At 48.1% G+C, this 26,043-nt stretch overlaps 2 protein-coding genes across 6 annotated transcripts in view; one reads left to right on the top strand and one right to left on the bottom strand.

The window, feature by feature from the left end:
- The window catches only part of WIPF3 (WAS/WASL interacting protein family member 3), an 80,356-nt gene extending 67,622 nt beyond the window's left edge, over positions 1-12,734 (top strand). Inside the window, exons 6-9 of the mRNA XM_019639876.1 lie at positions 482-631; positions 1,631-1,732; positions 8,465-8,541; positions 10,495-12,734. Coding sequence (XP_019495421.1) covers positions 482-631; positions 1,631-1,732; positions 8,465-8,541; positions 10,495-10,518 — 353 coding nt within the window. The 3' untranslated portion in view covers positions 10,519-12,734. The remainder of the gene's footprint in view (positions 1-481; positions 632-1,630; positions 1,733-8,464; positions 8,542-10,494) is intronic.
- A 1,979-nt stretch (positions 12,735-14,713) lies between these two features.
- SCRN1 (secernin 1) overlaps positions 14,714-26,043 on the bottom strand; it is a 73,436-nt gene continuing 62,106 nt past the window's right edge. For all 5 annotated transcript variants that reach the window (XM_019639909.1, XM_019639908.1, XM_019639905.1 and 2 more), the window contains 2 exons: positions 20,801-20,981; positions 14,714-18,723 (listed from right to left, as the gene is read on the bottom strand). In XM_019639909.1, coding sequence (XP_019495454.1) covers positions 18,565-18,723; positions 20,801-20,981 — 340 coding nt within the window. In that variant the 3' untranslated portion in view covers positions 14,714-18,564. The remainder of the gene's footprint in view (positions 18,724-20,800; positions 20,982-26,043) is intronic.

A 26,043-nucleotide genomic window follows, 5' to 3' on the forward strand; every position in this document is an offset into this window, starting at 1 on the left:
CTCTTCCCGGGCGAGGCAGATCAGTCACCGGCTTCTGGACAGCTGCTCACTGCGGCTGCTGGCTACATACGGTAGCCCATGGCAACCCACTGCCAAAGGGGCTGCAGCCTACGCCGTTGCTCGCGACTCACGGCATCCCAGCTCCAGGTTGAGCTGTTGTTCAGCATCTTAGCTGTAGAGGGCAGTGTCACTGGCCCTCATATGTGGGATCCAAACAGGGGCCCTCTGGGGTCCCAAGCCAGTTCTTAACCATCGCACCACTTGGCCGGCCTGTTATGATTCCCATTTGACAGATGAGGAAACTGAGGCACAAAGAGGTTGAGTTATTGTCCCAATGGGAGAATCAGGATTCAATCCCAAGTAGGTTGGCTCCAGAGGCTGCCCTTTTACTCACCATATCCTGTGACACCCAAGATCTCAATATCTTACCTTTCACCATCCCGATTCCTGTAACTGAATACACTGTCATGCTCTCTGTAAGGGACCAGTGGGGGAAAGCTAAACCCACCCCCGGCACCCCCTGCGAGATCACCCACCACGGAGCTTTCAAGCAGGAGCCAGCAGGCCCCAGCCTGGACCCCAACACAGCAGCCCGGAAGTCAGCTGCGGAACGGAAGTCTACATATAATCGGTGAGTGAGACCACCGTCTGCCATGCTGGCTGCCAGTGAGGCAGTGGTTTCCCAGGCCCCTGAAGACAGTTTGCCAGCCCATGGTGCTATCATTTTAGGGTGCATGCTTCGCAGCAACGGGGGGCTCACTGTAACACAGAACAACCTACAAATTGTGTTAAATATAGGGTTTTTCTTGAGACTTTCTTGGGGGTTCCAGAACCCACTCTCCAACCTTCTGATTGAGTTTAGAAAGAGGGAAGAAAAACAGCGTTTAAATTGTGTGTGTGTGTATGTGTGTGTGTACCTCAGTGGGGAAATCCATGGGTAAGGCTAAAAGAATAGAGTGATTTGGACAAGGTGAGTGGATGGACGAAGGCCCAGCAGGCAGAGGGACAATTAAGGCAAAAATATGGAGCAGGAAGGAAAGTCACCTGGGGTCAGACGTGACCCCAGGTCTTTGGGTCCCTTTGTGGGTTGGGCTACTATCAGACGCAAAGCCTAGATCACAAAGCAGGGACTCAACCCATGAAAGGGCCAGAAGCCCCCTCTCCATCAAGAGCTCAAGACAGAACCCATGGGCTTTGGGGAGCCCAGGTTCCCAACTGGACACAAACCATGCACCTTCCCACCAACCTGGCTGAGGACTCCTGTTCTGCCCACCCCTCCCCCACCAAAGATGTCCCCAGGAGCTCAGGAGAGGCTTAGGCCATGGGGACTTTGCTGGCCCCTTGTGGTTGCTGCCAGGTTTCCCACCTGACTCTGGACGCTGGGCACTTCTCCCTGTTGGTTAAAGTAAGTTGGGGTGGGTGATGGGAAGAGTCTGTTGATTTCACTTTTCTTAATTCCCCTTGTCTCGGCTAAACAATAAAAATTGAGAGATGGATGGATGCCATGGGGGGAATAGCCCCGCCATTCAAACGCTTGTACCGGGTGTGCAAACCTGTGCACTCCTGGAAGTTATTAAAACTTGGGTCATCACAGCAGCCAGAGTAACTTTGCCATTCCCCGTGTGTGCAGATGACTTCGAGTCTAAATTCACGTTCCATTCTGTAGAAGACTTTCCTCCTCCGGATGAATATAAACCATGCCAGAAGATTTACCCCAGCAAGGTCCCCAGAAGTAAGTGCCATCTTGGTAAGATCCCCGATTTCCCCTGACCCTCCGGAATTTGGTGATTGGTGAGCGCTGATTGGGTACAGGCTGTCTAAAGCATGGCTTCATGATTTCACTGCAAGGATACGATGCTACTCTTACTTCTGGAAGTTTCAGAACATTTATTTGTCCCACTCCACAAGGATTCATTTAGAGGCATTTACAGAACACCAGAGTTAATTGTTTAGCATCAGATTTGGGTGCCTGAGTTTACCACTTGTCTCTTCCCCTTGCTGGAGCTTTTGACTAAGGAAGCCAAGCAAACTGGGGTGCAGGAGCTGTGCATTCATAGCTGAGGAAGAAACCCGAAAACCCCCAGTTCAGAACTCTGACACCGTGAAACTATGAACATCCTCAGGCCAATGGCTCTCAACCTTGGCTACGCGTTAGAAAGACTTAGAGAACTTAAAAATCCCAAAGGCCAGGCCGCACCTAGACCAACTAAATCAGAATATACAGGTAGGACCAGGGTGTCGGTACTTTTGAAAGCTGCCAAGTCATTCCAAGGTCCAGTCAGGTGGAATGCCTCAGCCCAGTAAGAGCTGCCTCTTGCTGATTTCATCACGTGGCCAGGCTCCCAGGGAGGCCTTCACTCTGCTGACCTGTTCAGCTCTAAGGGTGGGAGAGGGAGAGGCTTGTCGGCCTGCCCCTCGGGGCCAAAAGGCCAGCAAGGCAAGTACTTTAGGAACTCAGGAAGCGAAGAAAAGCTAAGTGGGGTGTAGAAAACACAGCAATGCTCCTTGTTAGTTAACATGAGCCAGTTCTTGTTCAGGGCTGAGCCGATCCAAGTGGGCAGAGGGGGACAGAGTCAACAACATGGGGTGAGGGTCAATGTGTTCCCCAACCCATAACCTGAGGAGGGCCCCCAATCCCAGACTTCTGTGGACCAGCATGGAAAATCATCAGTCTCTGGGCTCAGCCCAAAACCAGGAACTGGGCTCCTGGAGCCTGTCCTTTCAGAGGGACCATGGTGACGTCCCTTCACCAGGGTGCAGCTTCCTGCAGAGCAGACCAGGGAGTAGGAGGCTGTCCCCTCCTCGGGTCCCAGGTCCTCCCGGGGACCTGATCTTTCTCCGCTGGCCTGTGGGATTATACATTTATGATTACACACAAAATTAGAGAGAAGCAACCATGTGTGCTTTTAAACTAATATGTAAAGACTACTTGTCTGAATTAAGAGAAAAAGAAAAACAAGAGAAGGATAAAGAAGCACAGAGGGAAACCACGCCCACCTGTGGTTTAAATAGACCATGATGCTTGGGAGGAGAGAGGTGCTGTGTCAGGCTCCCATTCTCCCTCAGCTCAAGTTCAGCAGATGGGCATGCACTTCCCACTATGCGCCAGGCTCCATGCTGGCACCAGAGACTACAGAGTGAGAGACAAGGTCCCTACCATCAAGCACCTACCACACACACTCCAGGGACAGGCGTGTGAGAAATCAGCTACAACACAATGGAGTGTCTTAATCACTGATCCTTTAAAGTGCTTAGGGCACCACAGTGGGCATGAAGATGGGGACCTGAAGGTGTAGAGAGAGGTAACACTTTAAGCACGATGGTGCTTGGGGTGTTGGGGAACTGCCAGCAAGTCCCACGTGGCATATACGGGCACAGGTGCCTGGAGGGAATAACCACACAAGCTGCCACAGGTGTTAGATTTGGTGGGGCAGAGTGTCAATCCATAACACTCCTTTCCCGTCATGTGACATGCTCACCAGGGCCAGACAAAGGAAGATCCAACTGTCAGTGTTTTTATTGGAGGCCGTGACTTAGGTGTGCAGTAACAGCAAACTCCCTAGTACGTAGGGAAAAGGCGGTCCAGAGAAGCCAGCCTTCAGACTCAGGAAATTCTAATCTAAACTGACTGCGTTTTGAGCCCATGGTGCCCAGTCTCATCCCTGAGAAGAGAAGAAAAGCTATGCCCACACGGCTCACCAGGAGGACGCAGTTGGCAGTCTGTGCTGGGTTCCTCTCATCTCAAATGTTCAAATCAGCGCCCACACCAAAAAATAATCTCCTCCTACTCAGGTAGACACAGTTAAAAAAAAAAAAAGGCAAAGAAAAGAAAACCTAATACATGAACTGACATCACACAGACCGGAAAGGGCATTTGCAATTTCCAAAATAAGATATGCTTTTCAGTTGATGGCCATAGCATTGGCAGACATGAAATATTTCCATAGCCTCCTCGCACAATTCAATTACCATGCTGCAGCCCTCCCTGTGAGCCCTGGGGTAGACCCTTGTTAATTATATTAGTGCGCGCGGTATGGGTCATGGCTGTCTGATTACATTTCTCCTTACACTTTTCTCCCGGCTCACCACTGACCTGGGTCCCCATAATTAGAGTCCCTCACAGTCAGATGAGCGGGTTTTCATGTTCTTTTGTGGCGGCTCTGGCCCTCTGCCTCCTCCGTCTTGCTTCCTTTCTCTTCTTCGGACACACACGCAGCACACAGATACCCTAAGGCTGAGTTAGCTCTTTTGTTTTGTTTTGTTTTGTTTTGTTTTGTTTTGTTTTGTTTTGTTTTGACTTTTAATTGTGGTTTCAAAAATACGTAACATGAAATTTGCCATCCTAACCATCTTCAAGCGCGTGCCGTTCAGTCGTGTTAAGTACATTCGCATCGTTGTGCAAACATTCTCCAGAACTCCTTGCGTTTTGCAAAACTGAAACTCTGTACCCATTAAACAACTCTCCGTTCTCCCCTCCCCCCAGCCCCTGGCAACCACCGTTCTACTTTCTGGCTCTAAGATCTTTCCTACTCTTGGAACCTCGTGTCAGTGGAATCGTACAACATTGGACTTTTCGAGACTGGCTTATTTCGCTTACCATAATAACGTCCTCATGGTTCATCCATGGTGTAGCATGTGTCAGAATTTAACTTCCTTCCACTTGAAGGCTAAATAATATTTCATTGTATGTATCTACCACATTCTGTTTATCTATTCGCCCATCGGTGGACACTTGGGTTGCTGCTACCGTTTCACTATTGTGAATAATATTGCTGTGAACATGGGTGTCAAATGCTCTCTTTGAGAGCTTGCTTTCCGTTCTTCCAGAAGCAGAATTTCTGGATTATATGGAAATTCTATTTTTAACTTTCTGAGGAACCACCATACTGTTTACAATTTTCTGCTCTCATTGATTTACATTCCCATCAATGATGCACTGGAGTTCTAGTTTCTTCACATCCTCGCCAACACTTGCTTATTTTCTGGGTTTTGTTTTACTTTTTTTATAGTTGCCATCTTGATGGGTATAAAGTGGAATCTCATTGTGGTCCGACTCCTATTTTAAGATGGCGTTACTTTACACTTCTGGCAAAACTACCCATCGTTGTTTCCGTTAGCAAAGAAAAGACTCCACCTGGTGCTGCAGGAACTGTCACAGTCCTGGGTGTGCATGTCATGAAATCAACGGATTAGCTATCCCAAGACAGAGAGCTGGTGGACACTGCCCATTGTGGAGGGCAGTTGTGCAGTAATGACCCTTGCCCTGCACTTATCTTTCTCACACCTGATATTACCATTGACAGCACCCCTTCATAAGCTGTTTTCCAGCATTCCATTCTCTTACCACTGTTTCTGTCTTTCTAGGCGACTCTGAACCCACAAAGTTCCTATTTTTCTGAACACATAGAGATGCTGTAGTATCTTCTTTGACCCACTCTGGCCCCTGGGCCGTGTCTCTGCCCCTGCTACAGCCAACACTGTCTCCACTTCCTCCCCTCCTGTCCTCTCAGGCATTCTCCTGGCCGTGCCATGGAAACAGCCCTTAGCAAGGCCACCAGTGGAGCTCCACAATGCCAAATCCAGTGGTCAGAAGCAGTAGCCGTGGTCCATCACACTGTCCTTCTGAAGCACTTCTTGGCTTAAATTTTCTGACAGCCCCCTCTTCACTCTGCCCTTCCCCTGCATGCGCGCTGCTGCCGCATGTTTTCTTACACCAAAAACTTTCAAGTCATCTTTGGCATCTTTCTTTCTCTTCTGCTCTCACATCCTCCTTTCAAATGATCTCTCTCATCTCCTCTGCACTCACACCCTGGCCTAAGCCACTGCCAACTCTCACCTGGATGCTTCAGGAACCTGCTCCAAACCGCAGCCCAAGTGATTCTTCTAAAGTCCACGTCCAGTCATGCTACCCTCCGCTCAGAGTCCTCCAGTGAATTCCCATCTCTCCCCAAGTCTGTTATAAATGCCGATCATGGCTCACAAGGCCTACATGGACTGCCCACCACCACCACCACTCTCCCCCACCTCGTTTTGTTCCAATAACACGGACCACCTGCAATTTGTAGAACATTCCAAGCATGCTCCCGCTCTGGGCTGTTTGCACTCGCTGTTCCTTCTCTGGGACACTTACCCTACATATCCGTAAGACTCACTTCCTGCCTCCATTGGGTCTTTAATCAAATGGTACCTTTGAGAGGTCTTTCCTGACCACTCCATATAAAATCGCAGCCCTTCTTGCCCCATCGTTCTCTTCATGCTGCTTTATCATTTTCTTCAAAGCCTTTATCGCCTCCTGACAGATGATCTATTACCTGCTCCTGTCTGTTTCCCCCAGTACAGTATGAGGCCCCGGAAAGCAGGGACGGCATCCATTTTTATTCACTGGTCTAGCTCCAGCTGCCAGAATGGGGCCAGGCACACAGACACTCAATTAATACTTGTTGAATTAATAAATAAAAATGTCCACACATATAAACATGGCCAACCTATTTACAGAATAACAAACTTGAAAGCAGCACATATCTCTAACAAGGAGGTTAAATAACTTAAGGCAGAGACATGGGAGGGGATGCTATGCAGCCATTAAAATAGTGTTGTTGAATATTTAGTGACATGGGAAAATGTTAACACTGCCTCGGGAAGTAAAAGCAAAACAAACCAACAAAAACAACCCCCAATAGACTAAAAGTACACAAAATAGAACCTAAATTTAATTTTAAAAAGAAACTACCTATATGAAAAGGAAGGAGAAGAAGGTGACTAAATAAACAGAAGAGGCTAGACATTACAGACTACAGTGTTAAAAGTGGTTACACTCGGGGCCGGCCAAGTGGCGCGATGGTTAAGAGCTCGCTTGGGATGCCAGAGGGCCCCGGTTTGGATCCCACATATGAGGGCCAGTGACACTGCCCTCCACAGCTAAGATGCTGAACAACAGCTCAACCTGGAGCTGGGTTGCCATGAGTCGCCGGCGACGGCGTAGGCTGCAGCCCCTGTGGCAGTGGGTTGCCATGGGCTACCGTGTGTAGCCAGCAGCCAACGTGAGCGGCCAGCAGCCACAGTGAGTGGCCGTCCAGAAGCCGGCGACTGATCTGCCTCACCAGGGAAGAGCGCAATGACGGTGCCAACTTGGGCCAGTGAAGCAACATCCTCCACAACTAGATTGAAGAACAAAAATGACAGCAACTTGTCTGTTCCCCTTCCCCCAATTCCCCAGCACTGTTCCCATCCCCCCAATTCCCCAATAAAAAAATCTTAAAATAAAAAGTGGTTACACTCAATAGTGGAATGCTGGGTGACTTTTATTTCCCTTATATAATAATAATATATTATATATTATATATAAGGTACATAATAACAATATAATATATAATATTGCACAGAGATATTTTCATGTCAAAAAAATCCATTTTGTAGCCAACCAACTAAAGGATGAATACTGCAGGAATAGAGGAGGATATCCAGAAGGGATTGACAAACTTGGCTGGCCATTAAAGCTTGGAATCTTTGAGAACCTCCTAGAACCCCCAAAAGCCTTGGAGTGCAATCCCCAGGGACTGGGCAGGTGGGTTAAGCAGAACGGTGGACTCCTAGGAGAGGCAGATCTAACCATTAGGTACATGGTGGCTTGGTTGACAAATGACAAAAAATAAAGTTGGAAGCCCACTTGGCCCTCAGTCCTCTGCTGCCTCAGGTTCAGGGCTGCTCTGTAGGGAGCAGCTCCAGGCATGTTAACTGGGAGAAGGGAGCCATCTGTTTACCAGGAGGCAGCAGTAGCGGTCACTCAGGCTGGTCTGAGTGCAGGAGACGCACGGCATTGGGTAGAGACGTAAAAGCAATTCTTACTACAACTGTGCTACCAAATGTTTGAAAACCACCGTTGTAGCGAATCTTAGATACTCTTGTGTGGGTAAACAGCCCACGCGAAGGCCTATTTTGGCAGCATGGCTCTGCTTTGTGGATTCTTAGAAATTCTAGTGGCATCTCATAAGAGAAAAATCCTCTAAGGAGATATTCGTGTGTAACTTGTATAATAGTTAAGCATAATATATTTTTAGAGAATGAGTTGGATCCTCCTGGAACAGAGCATGAGGTATGTCAACATATACTTAATTTTGCTCCTTTCTTGTTTAGCCAGCCCTAGCAGAGCGCTTGGCATACTGGGGTCCTGGAGAAGGGGGTTTGTGTTAAACTGAGCAGCTCTCCCGTACTTTGAGACGACAGGCCTTCCTGACCTGTCCCCCTCCCAGCACACGGAACGTGGCACGCCTCTCTCTGAATCCATAGTCTGTGACACAGAAGCAGTGGTGGAAACACACAGCGCAGGGCCAGCAGCCTGAAGGTTCCAGGGTGACCGGTTCACGTTACTCTGGGTCCTTTTGCTGTTGCTATAAGCACCGGTGTAGCCTGAGTTTGTGAAGCGCTCTGAGCCAACAGATGGTAAGATTGTTCCTGTTTCTTTCAGGCCGTACACCTGGTCCCTGGCTCCATGCCGAGGCGGCTGCACCGAGCTCCGATGACATCAAAGGCAGGAATGCTCAGGTGACACGTCCTCAGGGCTCTGAATGTAAAAGCAGGAATTCTCCTTAGGGAGCACAGAGATATTAAGGGTGCGCTTTCTCCCCACCAGCTTTACATTTTTCCTTGGGGTAAAGCCACTGAGTGGAGCTTCGTTTCCATCTACAATGAGACACAATTTCAAAATGTCTGGAATCACTACCACCTACAGAAGCAAGTTTGGGGGCCAGAGCCCCTGGGGAGCCATCCTGCAGCAGTCATCTCATTCATTCCCCATTCATTCTTCCCGCGTTTGGATGGACGGAGAGGCCTGAAAGAAAAACTCTCAGTAACATGCATAACATATAGTTCAGGGCTCTCTCTCGTCTATAGAAGACATGGTTTCTTACAGCACCATGGGTGGGGGTATTTCCCCATCAACATTATCACTTATTTTGGCCAAACTTAGTCACAATTCAAGTCCTGGTGGTTAGAAGAAAGCTGGGAGGGGAACCACATCCGTGTTTGTGTGACAGAGAAGACGCTCTTTGAAGAAATGCCCTTATTCTCACGCGAGGCAACACTGCCGAGATGACGTCTCTCACTACACACAATACCGCCTCATCTTTAAAGGCCCTTTGTTTTCCTTTGAAAACACGCATTCAGTCCCCCCACCTTGGCCTCCTCCTGTTTCAGAGTTCTGTGTGACCAAGAGGGTGGCCTGCTGTGAAACTGGGCTTTCTGCAGCTGCGTGGACCCTCAAGGAAAGGGGCCTGAGAAGAAAAGGCCTAGCTTCCTGGAAGCTGGGATGCTTCCTTGAAGGAGGACACACACCAGCCCCTTTTTCTGCCACGGCTCAACCCAGAATTACAATAACCCCTCTCAGATGATCACAGGCTCAAAACTGGGCGTACGATGCAGTTCAGGGAGCAGTCAAGTGCGTAGGAAAAGAGAAAGACAAAGTTCGCCCTGGGAGAGCATGGCTGGGTTTTATTTCCTTCCTAGTGTGTTTCTGCAGTTTCTGCATTTTCTACAATGAATACATTACTGCTGTGATCCGAAAAATAGAGTCACAATCAAAATAATCATCCCCACATTATAGAGCTCTTTATGTTTTTCAGATAACTTGCATATGTTATCTCATTTGAGCCTTTCGTTAGCCCTGTGACGTAAGCTGGAGAGATACCGTTAATGCCAATTTTCAGATGACAAAACCAAACCCCAAGGGGTTAAGGGTCCAAGGTCACATGCCCAGATCTCAGACTCCTTGTCCAGCATTCCTTCCACTATACCTCACAGCTTTTCCTGGCACGTCAGAATTTCCAGGATGGGAGTCACCCTCACCTTCCAACATGGCAAGGATGATCGAACATAGGGCAGTGTCTGCTCGCTGGCCCTAAACCACCTGTGCCCATCATACTCTCGTCAGGGACGGAATGTAAAGTGTCTCTTGGTCATCCCACAGTGAAGAAGATCTTCTTTGTGTCTAGCTGGACACCCTCTTAATTCATTTTCGCTTCAGGGAGACAGAAAGCAGTCACTGAGAGAAATTGCTGGGTTCCAGACAGACCAAACAGCGCCCCAGAGGGGGCTGTTTTATGGATACAGAGCCCAGGTGATCCAGGCAAGGGTAGGAGCCCTGGGCTGCAAACCTGAAGGCCTGAGGCCCTCCCTCTTTTCCATTGCCCGTCTTGGGAGCTCCAGCAAGTTCTTTGCTTTTCCTGAGCTCTCTGTCAAGTGAATCTGCTGGTTCTCAGTCCTATAAGTGTTTTTAAGATGGTATGAGGTCCCCACATGCCACAACCTACACATCCCATTTCATCCCCTTTTCTACCCACAACCCCCTGGGTCAAAATCAGCTCCTAGCACACGATGGGACCATCAGGCCCTGGCAGCCTTGCATGAATGAGGCAAAGCTTTGGTGCCCAGCCCTGGGTTGGTCATTTGTGTGCAATGAGTCTTCTAAACCCCCCTGGTAATGTTGTCGTGTCTCCACAGCTATCTTTAAAGACACTCCGGTGAGAAGACAGATGAAGCCAACAGCCTGTGAGCACCTGGGGTTTCCTATCGTGGGATGGACATCCCCAGGAGAACGTGTCTGACCTCACCGTACTCAAGTTGTAATTCATTTGACATACAGGCTCTGAAGGGAGCATTTATTTATTGTAAATACGTGGTTTGCACAGGCTTTAAATCAGTATTGTAGTCAACTTTTATTTTTGAAAAAAACACGCACCATTTCTCCATTTTTTAAAATGCATCTTGGCATTCGTCTGTCAGTGCAGCTAGAGCCCCATCCCCACCCCATGGTTTCCAGTCCGTGACTAAATATGCGTGCAGGCTGGCCCTTCCCAGATTCGGAACCGTTTTTAGAAGATTCCTTGGTTTGCAAATAGCCCCACAGTCATAGTATCCACAATGGCCTCTTACTGGCATGATTTTATATGTTCAGCGTACAAACTGCAAAATCAAACCAAACAATGCCTTATAAATGATACAACTCAGAGAGGGTAGTGTGTCCCCACACCCAGACGATGCCACACAACCTCCAGTGAACGAGATGCCTTGTCTCGCTTTCATTTTTGCAGTACAGGGAATTTTTTTTCTTCTTTTTTTTTTTTTTGCTGCCTAATGTAAATAGAACATAAAACAAAGGCAGGAGTGGGCTTGGCCCCTCCAACGCCGACTCCAGGGCCCCTTTTGTAACTGAATGATCCTACGAGTAGCCAATGCTCTTACTGTTTACAGTACCCCTCATGCCCAAGTCCCCGAGACTGTGCCCTCCAAGTTCCCAGCCCCATCCTGGCTACCAGGGTGAGGTGGGTGAGCTTTAGATTTCAGTATTTCCCCTGCAGGTGAGGAACCTTCATAACTCAGTATTAAAGTAAATTACTAATCCTATCTCAGAGTTCTCCCCTCCCCACCCCAAGTGCAGGATTTCCATGGAAAATAGGACTCGAAAAAGTGCAGACTGAAACGTATTATGAAATAAACTGCCTCCACCCCCAACCCTTGGGAAACCTGGAACCACCCATCAAGCAAAAACCAGCTAAATTCTGAGCTAAACAGAGAACCTAACCTCCCATTCCCTATGGTGGGCACCTCTCTGTGGGGGGAACAGTGTGCAAATTCGGCCACCCCCTGAATATGGACCACGTCAGGATGGGCTCTGACTGCTGCTCTCACACCCTGTGTCTTGAGCTGCTTGCCACATGACCCCAAATGCTCCCCGTCCTTGGAGAGGAAGGCTGTGACAGAGGAAGAAGACAAAATAGAAAAAAATGGAATGACCCCTGGTCTGTGCTCAAAATAGCTGCAGATTAAAGGAAATCAGGGATGGAGAGGCAGGAAGACCAGTGAAAAATACATTTTCTTTGGAACTGTCCACTCATGCGCTCACACCTCAAGGATTTCATGTCCAGGCCAAGCCACCCCAAAAAGGCAGTCGGATAGGAGGCTTTTGGCAAACATGTGCCCGCATACCCCTAGCTGTGGTCTGGAGTAAAGGCTAAGATGCTATCTTACATTATTGTCATGCTCCCTCCTTCCAGACAGAAGCAAGTGCGCAAGGTCAAGTTCCCTTCTCTGGGGAATACATCATGCCAAATGGTAACAGCGAAATCAATGGAAAAGAAGTTTTTCCAGGTCATCAGCCCTGGGCATCGCTGATTTGTTTCATTGGTTCTGGAAGGTTTCCGAAAGGTCAGAATTTCTTGATTATCATCGGTTCCACTCCACCTCCCTCCCAAGTTGTAGAAAATGACTACACAGGTTTTAATTATCATGGTTAAGAAGGCTTTAGACACAGGCAGTCCCACTTTCGGCAAGCACTGCCTGCCCCGGTGAGCTGTTTATATGAGCGTGTTCTGCACCGCTGGGGTAGAAATTTAAAATATAACCATGCAAGGACAGAGAGAAGGGATGAGCAGAAACCAAAAATTGCAGTTAGCGAGAAACCTCAGGAACCTCGCGTCACATCTCTCCTGGAGACCCATCACTGAATTCGGGCTCTCTGAACACGTGCTGATGCACTGGGTCCCTCTGGCAGGACAACGGTTCCGCCCCTTGACCATAAACTCACATATACGAGCATCTGAGTCACAGCGTCCCGACCGTCCTCGCATACTCTCGCTGATGCTCGTCTGTACGCCCCCAGTCTTTCCCATGTATTTTATATTTATGTATGTTCCCACTGCAGATTCATTTCTTTGTACCTAATAAACTTCGATAAGTGGAAATGCTTCTGGTTGTCTCCTTGTTAAAACCCATCTCTGATCACCAGTACTCGTCTCAGTCAAGCAGTTTTAAGGATTAGGAGGGCTTCTAAGAATGACAGAGCAAAAAGGACATTGACACAGGACCCAACACTTGCTGTCAAGTCCTGCGTTAGAATCAAGGCCTTTCTCTTTCGAGCTGACGTTTCAGACTAAACAACAAAGTCATAGTTTTGTCCTAAGAATATTTTCCTGGTGCTTGTGAGCTAGCTAAACTAATGGGTATTTGGAAAAACCAACCAAGGGGAAAACTTTCTCAAATGCATTTTTTTTAAAAAGTAAATAATACTATTTATTCCATTTTATTAATATAACATGAGTAGAGAGCATTGCTTGTAAATTCCTCTAGCGTGTGTTAAACTGGAACAACTTCCAACCTAAAGTACACTTAACACCCTTCCCCAAGTGAGCAAACCCCTCAAAAAATCTCCCATCTGGAGCCGTATCATCTCAATCTCCCGCATAGTATTGTCAGGTGTACTCTTTGAAACCTGGTACAAGGGAGCTGAGGTTTACCTGCTAGGTAAGCAGGCTCAGGGGCCAACATGGATCTCTATCACTGTTTTGCCTCTTACAAGTTTGGGGAAGTGACTTAGTCTGTGCCTCAGTTTCCTCATCTGTAAAATGGAGACATAAATGCAGGCCTGAGCATATAATGGTGAAGATTCAGTGACGTAACACCTGGGCAAGCCCTTGACCCTGACCCAGGTTGGCACACCCCACACACTAGGCACAACCAGAGTGCATATTACACGCTCAGTCACAGAGCTCTCGCTGGCTGCGTCGCAGACAGTCCATTTATAGACGTTTGCTGAGCTGCTCAGATCACACTCTACTGGCTCTGCTGTTGGCTAAAAAGAAGAGAGCAGTAATTAAAATTCATAGATGTTCCCGAAATAAATCTCGTCTAGAAGCTAAGCTTCAAAGTTAGCTGCTACATGTTTTGCATCCCAATTAGTTCAGGACCTGAACTGTTTTATCTGCGCTCTTATTAGCAGAGGTACAGATAAGCTCTTTAAAGGAGCCAGTCTGAGTAGAACAGAAAAACGATAGCCCAAGAGGATGGACAGAATGGATGGTGACTTTAAAAGCCATGGGTGGTGGAGGGTGGTGAAGTAGCCATAACTTAGGCACCCCTTATTGGAATTAAGGGTGGGAGAGGTGATGCCTTCAGGGATGAGGGGAGCAACTTAATGGGAAGGCTCTGGGTTCCAGAAGCAACTGCCATGCCCCAGGAGGCTTAGGCGTTCTTCATGAACCCGTTCTGTTGTGGGTCAAATTGTTTTCCAAAAATTCATATATTGCATTGCTAACCCCCGGTACCATAGAATGAAACCTTAATTGGAAATAAGCTCATTGCAGTTGTGATTAGTTAAGATGAGGTTATATGAAGTAGGGTGAACCCGTAATCCAATATGACTGGTGACCTTATAAAAAGAGGACAGTTGGACACAGACACAAAACAGGGAAACCACCATGTGAAGCCGAAGGCAGATCGGGCTGATGTGTCTACAAACCATCAAATGCCAAAGACTGCCAGCAAACCACCAGAAGCTAGGAGCGAGGGCTGGACCAGTGTCTTCCTCTCCCTCCTAGGCCTCAGAAGAAACCAACCCTACAGACATCTGGATTTTGGACTTCTAGCCTCCAGAAATGTGAGACAATAAATTTCTGTTGTTTAAGCCACCCAGTTTGTGGTCCTTTGTTACAGCAGCCCTAGCAAACTCATCCAGGTTTTGTCACATTGGAGCTTTGCAGGTATCTTGTGGTTTTGTGTTTAGTTTTTAAAAGTGAACTTATCTACAAAATGGTACAAAATTGAACTGATTGGGTTTTCTGATGATTCAAGTCAGGAAAATATATCCCCTTTCATACATTGTCTATGTCTTGACTGATGCCCAGCATTTATTCATGAAACACAAGATAGACGAGGCCACTGGACATGAATTTCAGTATTTTTTATTGTATGCTGGATGTATTCAGAGACAATTCCAAGGGAAAGCACTGGATGGGAAGTTATCTGGTTTGTAGACATCTGTACAAAAGGCTGTTACAACTATCGTCAGTTCCCACCGCAGGAAACAAAGACTTTCCTTTTTAGAGTTCCCTGCCAACAGCAGTTTCCAGCCCACACACTTAATTTCTTTCTCACAACATGACTGCAAACATGTCCTCGTACGTATTCGTTCCTACAAGAAATCTGCATGTGACATTTCGTGATGTTTGACGTCAATCAGATGAAGCACATTTGACAGAAACCATAGGAGGGGAGCTGGGACTTGGGGCCCTGCGGAATGAAATGCCACAGCTACAGGGAAGCCCGAGGTAGCACAGAGACAGCATGTGCCTGGGTCCTGTCACTCTGCCACATACCCCTCCATATGAGTATGACCAGCTAGCAGTCTCCCTCCCTCTTTCTTCCATGTGCGTCCTTCCCAAAGCTGAGAGCTCGGCTGAAGACTTTCCCCATAACTGGCTTCACCGCTCTTCAGTCACGAATGCAGTTAGTGGTTTCATAACAGACACACTGGTCCCGGCTAGGCCTCCCTGCTGGGCCAGCCAGAGCCAGGTCACACCTGTCTCAATGTGGGATGACATATTAGTTAGGGAGCAAAGTAGTTTGCCTGGCTGCTAATATTTAATATCTAATGATTCACCCAACAGCAAAGGGACCTCACTGCTAATATCTAATAGGCATACACCTGCTCTGTTAGACAGCTTGGAAGAAAGACTCTAATAATAATAACACTGTGTCTTATGTTATTGGGCGCTAAAGAATCACCGGAACTTCAAGGATGCCCTTATTCTATCTCATGTTCCAAACCACCTCCAAGAGTGAAAGAGACTACTTCTGCTCTGTTCATTTACTTAAACTGGAGACTCTGTACCTCCCCTTCCCCCCTTGGAGTATGAGGGGCTGCCTTCCTCTATGGTAACTCCCTTCTACCAGACAAGACTAACTAGCTTATATATGGTTACGGGGTGTGGGGGTTGGAGAGCAATTCTGTCCTTTATGGCCATATCTTCTTTCTGCACAAAACATGCACAGCACCTCCGCCTCTCCCCCAAGTCTTAATGGATACACAAGTGGTATTTTAGGAAGCTATTTACACAGTGACCTTTTAACGTTATCTTCACAGTTCTCCTTGAATATTCATTTTCTCCATATTGCCTTTAGAAAAGCAGTCACTGGTCAAGAAGCTATCCACATGCTGGGAAGCATTTTTCAAAAGCAGAGTCTGTTAGGAGCAGTTAAAAACAAACATTTCCCCCCAACAACAGCCTGCTCAAAATCCAACATATTTCAAGCAGTTAATAGAAGTAGAGAGAAGTCACTAGAAGTGAGCACGGCCACGTCAACAGATTCTTTGCTCTCTTCTTGTCTTTCTTCCACGCATCCCCATGCACAAAAAGTCCACTGTTTTATTCGTGTGTGGCTGTACAGAGATCACCTCTATGCCTATGGAAGCATCCAGCCCCACTTAACTTCTGCCAGGCTGTGCCACGGGGGGGCTGCCACTCCCTCTAGTGGTCAGACAGGGGCATCACAGTTGTGATGTACAGCGTTAGCCAAGACAGCTCCCAATTAGGGTTGGGCCATCTCTGATGTGTTGGGTTAAGGTCAGTGTTCTCTAACAGAAGTAGCCATTGTGTTTCATTGCACGATGGCTGGGTAATGGCCTGAGGCTGGCTGGTCTAGCCGGGATCTTTGTTTGACCCATAGTAATGAAAGCAGGCTTCTGTTTTATTTATTCTCACTAGATTCCTTTTGGTAAAACTCCAAATCACCTTGGGTATCACAGACATGTCAAATCTGATGAAATGCTTCCATAATAAGTGGAGGGGAGACCACGTGGTGAAATTTCAGAGCGGTTTTCTGTATCGTCTTGTTTGAAATAACCACTCAGCAGGTGAGGTACCGACGTCATTCTCAAACCTCGCCCTTCCCCCTTAGCAGCTATAGGCAGACGCACTCAGAATGGCCCACCCCACGTAAGAGGGAACCCTAAGCTCATCAATAGTGAAAGCCCAGGCCGAACCTGGACACAACTCTCAGCATGGACAAGCCACCACGAATGGCGGCTGCTAACTTTATCAGCTTAAATATTTTTCCCATCTCTCACCACTTGTAGTCGGTGACTTGACATGCAGACTTTACAAAGCTGCTGGGCAAAAAGCTCATGGCGCTCTTCTGCCTACACTCTTAAAGGGGAGTTGGTAGCAAAAAAAAGATTTGTTCCAATAAAACCTGTGGTCGCATCTGCATATGGGGCCCAGGTCCCTTCCAGCTCTCACGGCCTAACACGCACAGCTGCTGAGAAAGTCACTGGGAGTAATTAACCTGCTGTTCCCCCGCTCGCTGGTATATTAACATACCCTCTGTTACTAATCTCAGGCCCCCTTCCATTTCAAGCGTGTTTCAGAGTTTCAGTAGCTGGAGGTAAGCCCCCTCCCCCACCTGCCCACCTCAGGTACTAGTCTGAAGGCAGCTGCATACGGGGCAGGAGGGATAAAGGGAACGCCCAGGGAAAGCCAGGTGCCTCCTACACAGCCTCGTGGGCTATAACAGCCTGGGCAGGAGGAGTGGGGGCTGGACTGTTACCCCGGAGTGAAATGCTTCTACATCCATCTGTCGCCTTCTTGCCCTCTGTCTTCCCAATGCTGAGCCCATCTGGTCTTTCTCACATGTTTTTCTATGCTCGGGTGGTAAGTTAAATCCTTCATGGGAACACGACGTTGGGAACAAATCAGTTTAATTTAAGTCTCTGCTGAGATAATGTGTGGCTGCTTAGATTCCAGCTACCTTAACTAGAATCTAAATAGTCAAAAGTTTCTCCTTTTCTTTCCCTCACTAGTGGAGAGATTCACAGCTTTGTGGGGTGGAACTGTGCCACGGGGCCATGTCGTTAATCCTAAACAAGATGACAGTAACTAGGCCCGGTATCATTTCTAGACAATCCCGCATCGGTGTGGTGGGAGTGCCACTGTGCAGGGGGCAGAGCCGCGTGTCTTTTGGGACACCCACGCAGTCACTCTGAAGTCACCAACATGGCAGCCTGTGCATCTCTAAGGAGGGCAGGTTCCAGCTAATGCAGGGGACCAAGTCTCCCACCCGTGAAAGCGGTCTGTGGGTCCATGGCACACAAGCACAGTGCACGGAAGAGGGGAATGAAGATGGTGTTGGGACCGGACAGGAGCCCCTGTTTCCCTCCCTGTTGCTTTTGTCCCTCAGAAGACACCTCTGGAGACACATCTGGACACTATAGGCACACACTCTAGTAGAGGGAGGCCAGGAGGCTCCTCCCTCGGGTAAGCACACAAGAGCCCCCGGGCCAGACGGAAACAAGTGTCTTCTGTTAACCTGAAAGAGACCTGGACCGAGAGAAAGAGTAAGACTTCAAATGGGTTTGCTTTCCCCACACACTCAGCACTGCGGAGCCCGCCTTTCAAGGCTTGAGGAACTCCAGTCCTCCCGTGAAAAGGCTAATGTGTCCATTGTCACTGAAATACAATCATAGCAGCTTAAAAATCCACAATTAGTCGTACATTCGAACAACAGGCGAATGGGATACATGTTACACTGCAAAGGAAGGAAGGCAGGGGGCCTACATTGCAGGAGAAGGGGACGTTTTGAGATTCGAGGCAGAACACACGGGAACAGCTTGATTTGGCTTCAGAAAAGGAGACTGCATCGGAACTTTCTCATTTTACTCCAACAGGAGGGTGGTTTGTTTCGCTGGTAATTTAGTAAGGTGGGAGACTTTAAATAAGAAGGCGGGAGGGGGAGCTTACTTCACTTAAAGAACTTAATCTCCGTGTCAACACAGTCATAGAAGAGATCCCCCACTTCGGTGGGGTCCAGGGGGTCAGAGCTGCTCAGGAGTTCTTCCATGGCTTCCAGGCCCTGCTTCTCCAACTCCAGCATGGTCTTCCTCAGCTGGCGACCTTGCTCCTGAGGAAGGACAAAAACAGTGGGGGTCACTGCAGTGGACACTGAAAGCCACCCTATTCAATCTGTTTCCCACACGACTGCCACAGGGATCCTTCTAGATTGCCAGTGTAGTTATGCCACTGCTCTGCTTAGAATACTTACACAGCTTCCCACGGCCTTCAGGATAAAATCCTGAGTGACACTCATGGAAGGCCCATTGTAACATGGCTGTCATTCGCTTCAGCTCTTGTCATGCTCCTTTCTCATCAGTCAGACCGAATTAGCCGCGTTCCTCCCACCCAGGATACTCTTTCTAGCCTCTAAACAGGTGACCCTGCTCTCCCTCTATGCTTGGTCACCCTGCCCCCATCCTCAAGCCTCTTTGAAAGCTTTCCCTCTGGGCTCTCACGGCCCAGTTCCTTTCCTTCTGCCATGGTTGCTCTCTCCCTGTCTCGTAATGATTTGTCTACTTGCCTAGGATCCCGATTTGACCACGATCTCCTAGGGAGTGAGAACTAGGCTTATCTCTGTCCTCCAGTGCCTGAGACATAGTAGGCACACCCCGTAAATGTTTGCCGCCTGAATAAATGCATCCATGAATAAACACATGCCATGTCTATCCCCATCTTCTTGTTTTTTCTGAGGCAGTGAGATCCCTTCTTCCAAGTGGGAACTACTCACTAACAGTGGAAGACCATGAAAAACGTTCACGTGCCCACTTAGCCCCAGAACGGAGACGCTGCTTTCACCACCCGTCCACCACTTCCCAACACTGCCTGGACTCAAACCAGCAGTCATTTCTAAATGTCAAAGCCCACCCTCATCAGTCTCATCTCTTTGAAATTTTGCGTAGAATAGCTCAGATCACACAGACCTTTCTACCTCTGCCTTCTAGTTGCCCAATATCCACAAAAACCATGCACCACCAAGTGACGTTTTTACTCAGGGCTTACTGTCATTCCCCCTAGAAAACATGCCCTGTCAGGCACGCACGTGGACAGGCCTGGACGAATCTCGGTGTCATGTAACAGTAGGGTTCACAGTTCCAGGGAAACGTTAGGCAGGGGGAAACAGACGTAAAACATCTGCGAGTTTTACATGTCGAAGCGGTCATTTCTGGGGTATGAAGAACAACTTCCACGAAGTGAGACTGCCCTTCTCAGAGATACTCTCTCAAGCCCACTTGGATTTACTGTTGATGTTGCCTTTCTTTATATCCTTTTTATATAGTCCACTGTGCTAAACCTAAGAACGTAAGCTCACCCAGGCCACACAAAATGCATGCACCAATTTATCAAAAAGGTGTCCCTTTCTTCAGGAGAAGCTGGACCTGTTACAAGTGGTTACATAAATTTTGTTTGGGAAGCAGATAAACCATGGTCTAAAAACCATGGTCCTTCGTACTCCCTTCAGCAAAATGGAGGCTTGGGTTTTGTATGACAGCCTGTCATTGATGGCTGCTGCAGGCACGTATTGGGTGTCGGTCTTGTTTGAACTGATGTCTTGTAACTTGATTTACCAAAGGTTTTGGTGGGGGAGGGGAGTTGCACTTGGAAGAATATCTTTCTTTTTTTTTTTTTACTAGAAACTTGAGAATCTTTTTTCTTTTTTTGTCGTAACATATACATAAAATTGACTACTTTAACCATTTTGAATGCCCAATGCAGTGGCATGAATTCACACTGTTGTGCAACCTATCCAGCTCCAGAAATTTTTTGAAGAATCACTTTTTTAAAACAACAGATGATGGCATCTTTAAAGGGTTACCATCAAGTACAACTTTTTACCCTCTGGAGTATACAAAGAAGTTTAGAGAGCAGAAAAGCAGCTATCCCTACGAGAACTGCACATGTCTGTGATTCCTAGGTAAACAGTCAATGAAAGAGGGCTATTCTTAGCCCACTGAGTTCTAGAATAACATCAAAAGTGGAGGCTTTGTTTGATTTGGTTTCAGGAGACTGGGTGGAAAAACCACCTCCAGCATTCGAGGAGGGGCCTTGGGAGCGTTGATCTCTGGGAGGAGACGTGCTGAGGGGAGGCTTCCCTGCCTCCTTTCTCGCTGACCTGGCCACCCCCCAGGGGCCCACCCCAGGCTCACCTGGTCACCTGCGATGACAGCACGTGCCCACTCGTGGGCCTTGTACAGCTCGTGCCGGCGGTCTGGCTTCTCCTGGAACCGGGGCTCCTTTTTGGCAGGGTCACTGTCCCCGAAACAGGGAGACTGTGCTTTGGGGACAAGTTTTATGTCACCGACAAAGATGAAAGGCTTAAATATGGACCTAGAGAGAAAGGAGAAGTGCTTCAGCCAGACTGGGGGCTTGAGGACCCCCAGAAATGGTCTTTTCAATTCAGCAAACATTTCCAGAGCCAACTCACAGTGGGTGGTGGGTGGTGGGTGGGCGCATGCCAAGAGAGACACAACTACACACTTTAGTAAATATTTTAGTAAAACTGCCATTTACAAGCTGAAAATTCTTCTCTAATATTTACAGTGAGGAGACATCCCAACAGACCCGCTTTGTCCTGGGAAGACCATTCGAGCGGCCCCTTTCAGTTATATAAAGTAAGACTAACAGACACCCAGTGTTTTTGAGAAAAGGGTGTAGTGAGCCCTCTATTTAAGTTGGAAAAGGGTTGACTTTCTCTACCACGATTTGCTGGAAAGATGCTTCCTTACCTCCTGGAAAGGAAGTATCTGAGACCCTTCCTCTTTTTACTAATTTTAGGTTCTATCTTATTTGAAAATGTTTGGAATACCTCTGACAGACTCAGGGAGGGAACAGAGGAAGCGCCTCATTCCCCCCGTCTCTGCATCCAGAAAAAAAATGCTGCTGGGTTAAAGCGCTCCCGGCAGAGCCCAAGCACTTCGAGGCCCTGAGGGTGGCCTGTTTCCAGCCACACCATGGGCAGCATCTGCAGTCACTGTAGGAAAGAATGAGAACTACCTCCCCGTATGTATTGTCAGACATTGGTTGTTTTCTGTCCCTTAACTGGTGTGCCTTGGCCCACTCCATACCTCAGGTGCGTTAGAAGTGAGCCGGCACATTGATTCCCTCCGTCCAGGTGTTTGGGCTTTGAAGCTGCCAGGGCAGCCTTGCCCGCGCGCCACTTAAGTATGTGCACGTGTGCCATGATCTGGAAAGAACTGGGAACCAACGACCTTGCTACCCAAACTGTGCGCTTGACTGAGGCATCAGCACCATGCTCGGGCCCCACGCCCATCCTGCTGAATCAGAACCTGCACGTTAACAAGGTCCCCGAGGGATTCATGACGCACCATGTCTGAGGAGCACCCCTGGAGACCACGGTGATGAGAAGTAACCTCGTAGGTGACTTCCCTGAGGATCCCAAGGGCAAAGGGGCTCAAATGAGCAAAGAAAGATCCTGAGCACAGTATCCAAGAAGGGGCTCAGGCTAATTTAATTGAATATTAAAAGCAGGGAGACCTTTGTCTCCCAAGCTGGTAACGCAGGTGGTGCTTGTGAGGGATAAATGCCAGATACCCTGCTACTGTCCGCAGGTGATGGAAACACACACAGGGGAGACGGGACTGTCCTCAGCCCGCTCCTGGGGAGCACAGTGAGGGCAGCTCGGCCTCAGTGCACCCGGCTGAGTCCTCCCCAGGACCTGCCCTGCCCAGGACTTGGGGGAGCTACATTGTAGAGGGAACACAGCTGCCACTTCCTACCACCTCTTGAAAACAGAGCTTTCCTTTCCCCTTCTACTGAATGTTGCAAGAATGACTGTTGAAAACGAAAGGAATTCATGCAAAATTTAAGTGTCTAAAGCAACATTGATTATATGACGTTGAATTCTCCAATTGGTCTGATGCGGTGGATTCTGCAAAAGGGCTGCAGTGTGAGGGTTCACTGAAAGAGGGTAACGGAGGGGGAGGGGGAAAGAGGAAATGGGGTAGGGAGATTCTAGCACAGAGATATCCAAAACTAACTGCCTTTGGGCCCCTCGGGTCCCTGACAACACAGCAGCCTCACAGCAGGCAAGTGTCCTGTCGTTCAGGGCCTGACAGCACACAGGGTTCCTGGAAAGTCAGTACACATCATACCATCTGCCAGTAGAAGTGACTCCAGAGCGTCTTTGGCCAGCTCAGAGGCCCTTCTGTGGGGACTGGGCCAGGGGCTCCTGATGAGCAGCCCAGAGCCCGCATTTTCCTACATTCTCAGGCCCCGGCTCTGCGCTGGGCACAAAGGGTCAGAGTCATGGCGTCCATGGGCTCTGGCCTGGCAGTGCAGTGGGTGCAGGCTCAACCCCTGGCAAGCCCAGGGGACTGCAGTGTCCAGCAGAGCTGCTGAGCTGAGCTGCTGAGGAGACCCCTTGGGAGAGCTCTCTCATTTTCCACCAATGCCAAGGCACAGATGATGTTCACAGCTGTGATGGCACCTCTCAATCCCCTGCACCCCCTCTTTTCTCTGTCCCTCAAAAGCCTGCATAGGAGTGCTGTTTTCATCAGGACACCTATCACTTCATTTCTGAAACCTCTGGGGCTCACTTACTATGTGTCTTGGAACCGTCCTGAGATGCTGGCCCTGTTGGGGAGAACTGAGGCACTGGGGGACTGACTCAGCTTCAATCCCAGGTCTGCCTGCCTCAGATGGGGGTCAGAGAACTGGGCTGGGGCTCAGAATGGGGTGAGCGTCCCCTCGCCACCTCTGACCACCTGTGGGCCTGCCGTTCTCTCTCTCTGTCTCTCATCTGGACTAAAATGACCTCTACAGTTCCCCAGCTTCTACACCTATTGTGTGATGTCCATGTCCTGCAGTCTGTGAACGTGTGACCCTGACCTCAGGAAGGTCATCTTAGCACAGCCGTGGGCTTCTGCATCCAACATATAGGATACTAGCATTGTAACAGATCAGAACATTCTATTTGATGGGACTTCAAACCCACTCCACCCGTGCTGGCATGTGGAGGTTAGCGTAACGTCATTAAGGGTGTCTGGTGGCTTTTTTAAGACAAGATAAACACCATATGTTTATCCCTCCCATCTATCAGTTTCACTTTTAAGAATAAACAGTAACAAGGATGAGGCTCACATAATATTCTAAAGCAGCCGAAGCTCTCCAAGGATTTCTTTTCCAAAGCCTAGAAATAAGGAAGTCAACATCCTCAACCACTAAAAACAAGAAGCACAGATTGGTCAGGTGGTGAAAGGGAGATTTTTTTTAAGATTGAGTAAATAAAAGTTACTGCTGGTAATAAATTGCAGTCGTAATATTTATTTAAACCAGAATGAGGGAATTACCTATAGTTCCGTCTTGAGAGTTTGCATATCCAGAAAATGGGAATGTGAATATGTCAGTGATCCTGAAACCTGCTGATTTCTGGCCAATCCTTATACAAATCACACTAAAAATCCAAATAGAGAGGATCTCTGACATTTCCCACATTTAAATCTCAGATGGTAGCTTCGTAAATGCCACTTGATTGAATGTATGCCAATTAATGGCCCAGAGAGATGAAACAACGTGACCAAACACATATCGAGCTAGTGGCAAAGCTGAAACTGTCATCTGGTTGTGACCACCCCTCCCCGCCCACCCGGGCAGGGCAGGGCACACTTCACGCATGTGACACATCCTCAGATGGTCCCGGGGGTGGCTCTGGTTTGGGACACAGCACAGAGGGCTCCAGAAAGCTGATTCTGCTCTGTCTTCAGCGTTGCCTCTCAGACTGACCTTCAGAGAAGTCACCCTGGTCACTCGGCCCCTCCATGGTGTGGTGTGACATGAATACAAGATGACAGGCCCCCAAAAGGAAAATGCTTCCAGTGGCAAAGGGCAGCCCAGAGGCTGGTTAAGGAGGAGGTTTAAAGCTGGTTCAGCTACTCTAAGGGGAAACCTCATGAAAGACAATTACATACAGGAGGCCATGAGCACCTACAAAAGGAAGCCATGTCACTGCAATCGTCAGCTCTCACTGAGTCAAATCTAAGGTCCAACGCACACGGTCTGATGACGCGAAGCACAGCAGTGCTTCCGAGGTCTGTCTTAGAGGTCTTCAGGGTTTTAGCCTGAGGTGACATTGGGAGCCACTGAGCCATCTCTGCCTTATCTGTCTTATTTTCCCCTAAAATTCTGTGATGGATGCACCACGGCAGTGTAAAAAAAAAAAAATCAGTTTCCCTCTCGTTTGTTTTCTCATTTGGAAAGAAAACAAAATTATCATGAAAATCTCTAACAGTTTACAGTGTATCATAATTTTCAAAGTGCTTACATTCAATTTTCATGGCACCCCTATTCATGCATTCATTCACTTATTCATTCAATATGCATTGAGTGCTGAGTACGAGACTGTTCTAAGTACTAAGGCTACAGCAGTGAACAAGGCAGGGCAAAAACTTCTGTCCCATTTTACAGATGAGATCACTGAGGCTTACAGAAGCTAAGATCTTTGTCCAAAGACATATCCCTAATAAGAGGCAAATCAAAAGCTAACTTTTCTAAAGCCAAGGTCAGTTTTTTCCCCACTACCTCTCACTGTTATATCCTTCTGTTGGTTTATTTATATACACACGTGCTACTGCAGAAAAATAATTTTGTGCTTATGGATTTCGAATTTTAATATCAGTACCAGCCAACGCTTCTGACTTCAAACATGACTGTTCTCACTGAAGATGCAGAAACTCCCCAAGTGACTAAGCCAGGCTTATCCCCCGCCCTGAACTCCCCAGCAGATCCCCTGATGGACGGCTGGCACAGACAGCAGCAGCATAAAGGCTCTCTCTGAGATGAGTCTGCTAAACCTTGAATTATCCTGGGAAGAACCTAAATAACCAGTTTCTCTCGATTACAGTGGTCCCTGTGATTCATCTATGGGTCATTCCAGCTTTACTGTGAGTCACTGTCATCATATAGTCAAAGCCACATCTGGCTGAGAGCAGAACTCGCCATGAAGGGTGCTTCCATATAGAGGGACAGACAAGTAGTATGGGGCATGGGACAACCTCAGGGCTGGCTCCAGATGCTCTGGGAGGTTCTGGAAAGTAAAAAATGTAGGGTAGGAAAGAGGAGAAAGATGATGGTGGAAGCATCCGGATTGAAATTGGAGGATTGAAATCATGCCCTCAGCTCTGTGCATGTCCACTCAGGCTCTGCCACAGGCTGCGCTTACATCAGCTACAGTGTCTCAGGCCCACAAGGTTACCCAGTAACAAAACGGTACCACCTGTCGCTAACACCAATTAACAAGATAAGACAGTTTCAGCTGATCCAATTGAGCCTCTCAAGCTTAGTACACTGGGAGAGGAGGAGGAAACCACACACACACACACACACACACACACACACACACACACACACACACACACACACACACACACACACA

This window comes from Hipposideros armiger, unplaced genomic scaffold (assembly GCF_001890085.2).
Source record: "Hipposideros armiger isolate ML-2016 unplaced genomic scaffold, ASM189008v1 scaffold_47, whole genome shotgun sequence".
NCBI lineage: Eukaryota > Metazoa > Chordata > Mammalia > Chiroptera > Hipposideridae > Hipposideros > Hipposideros armiger.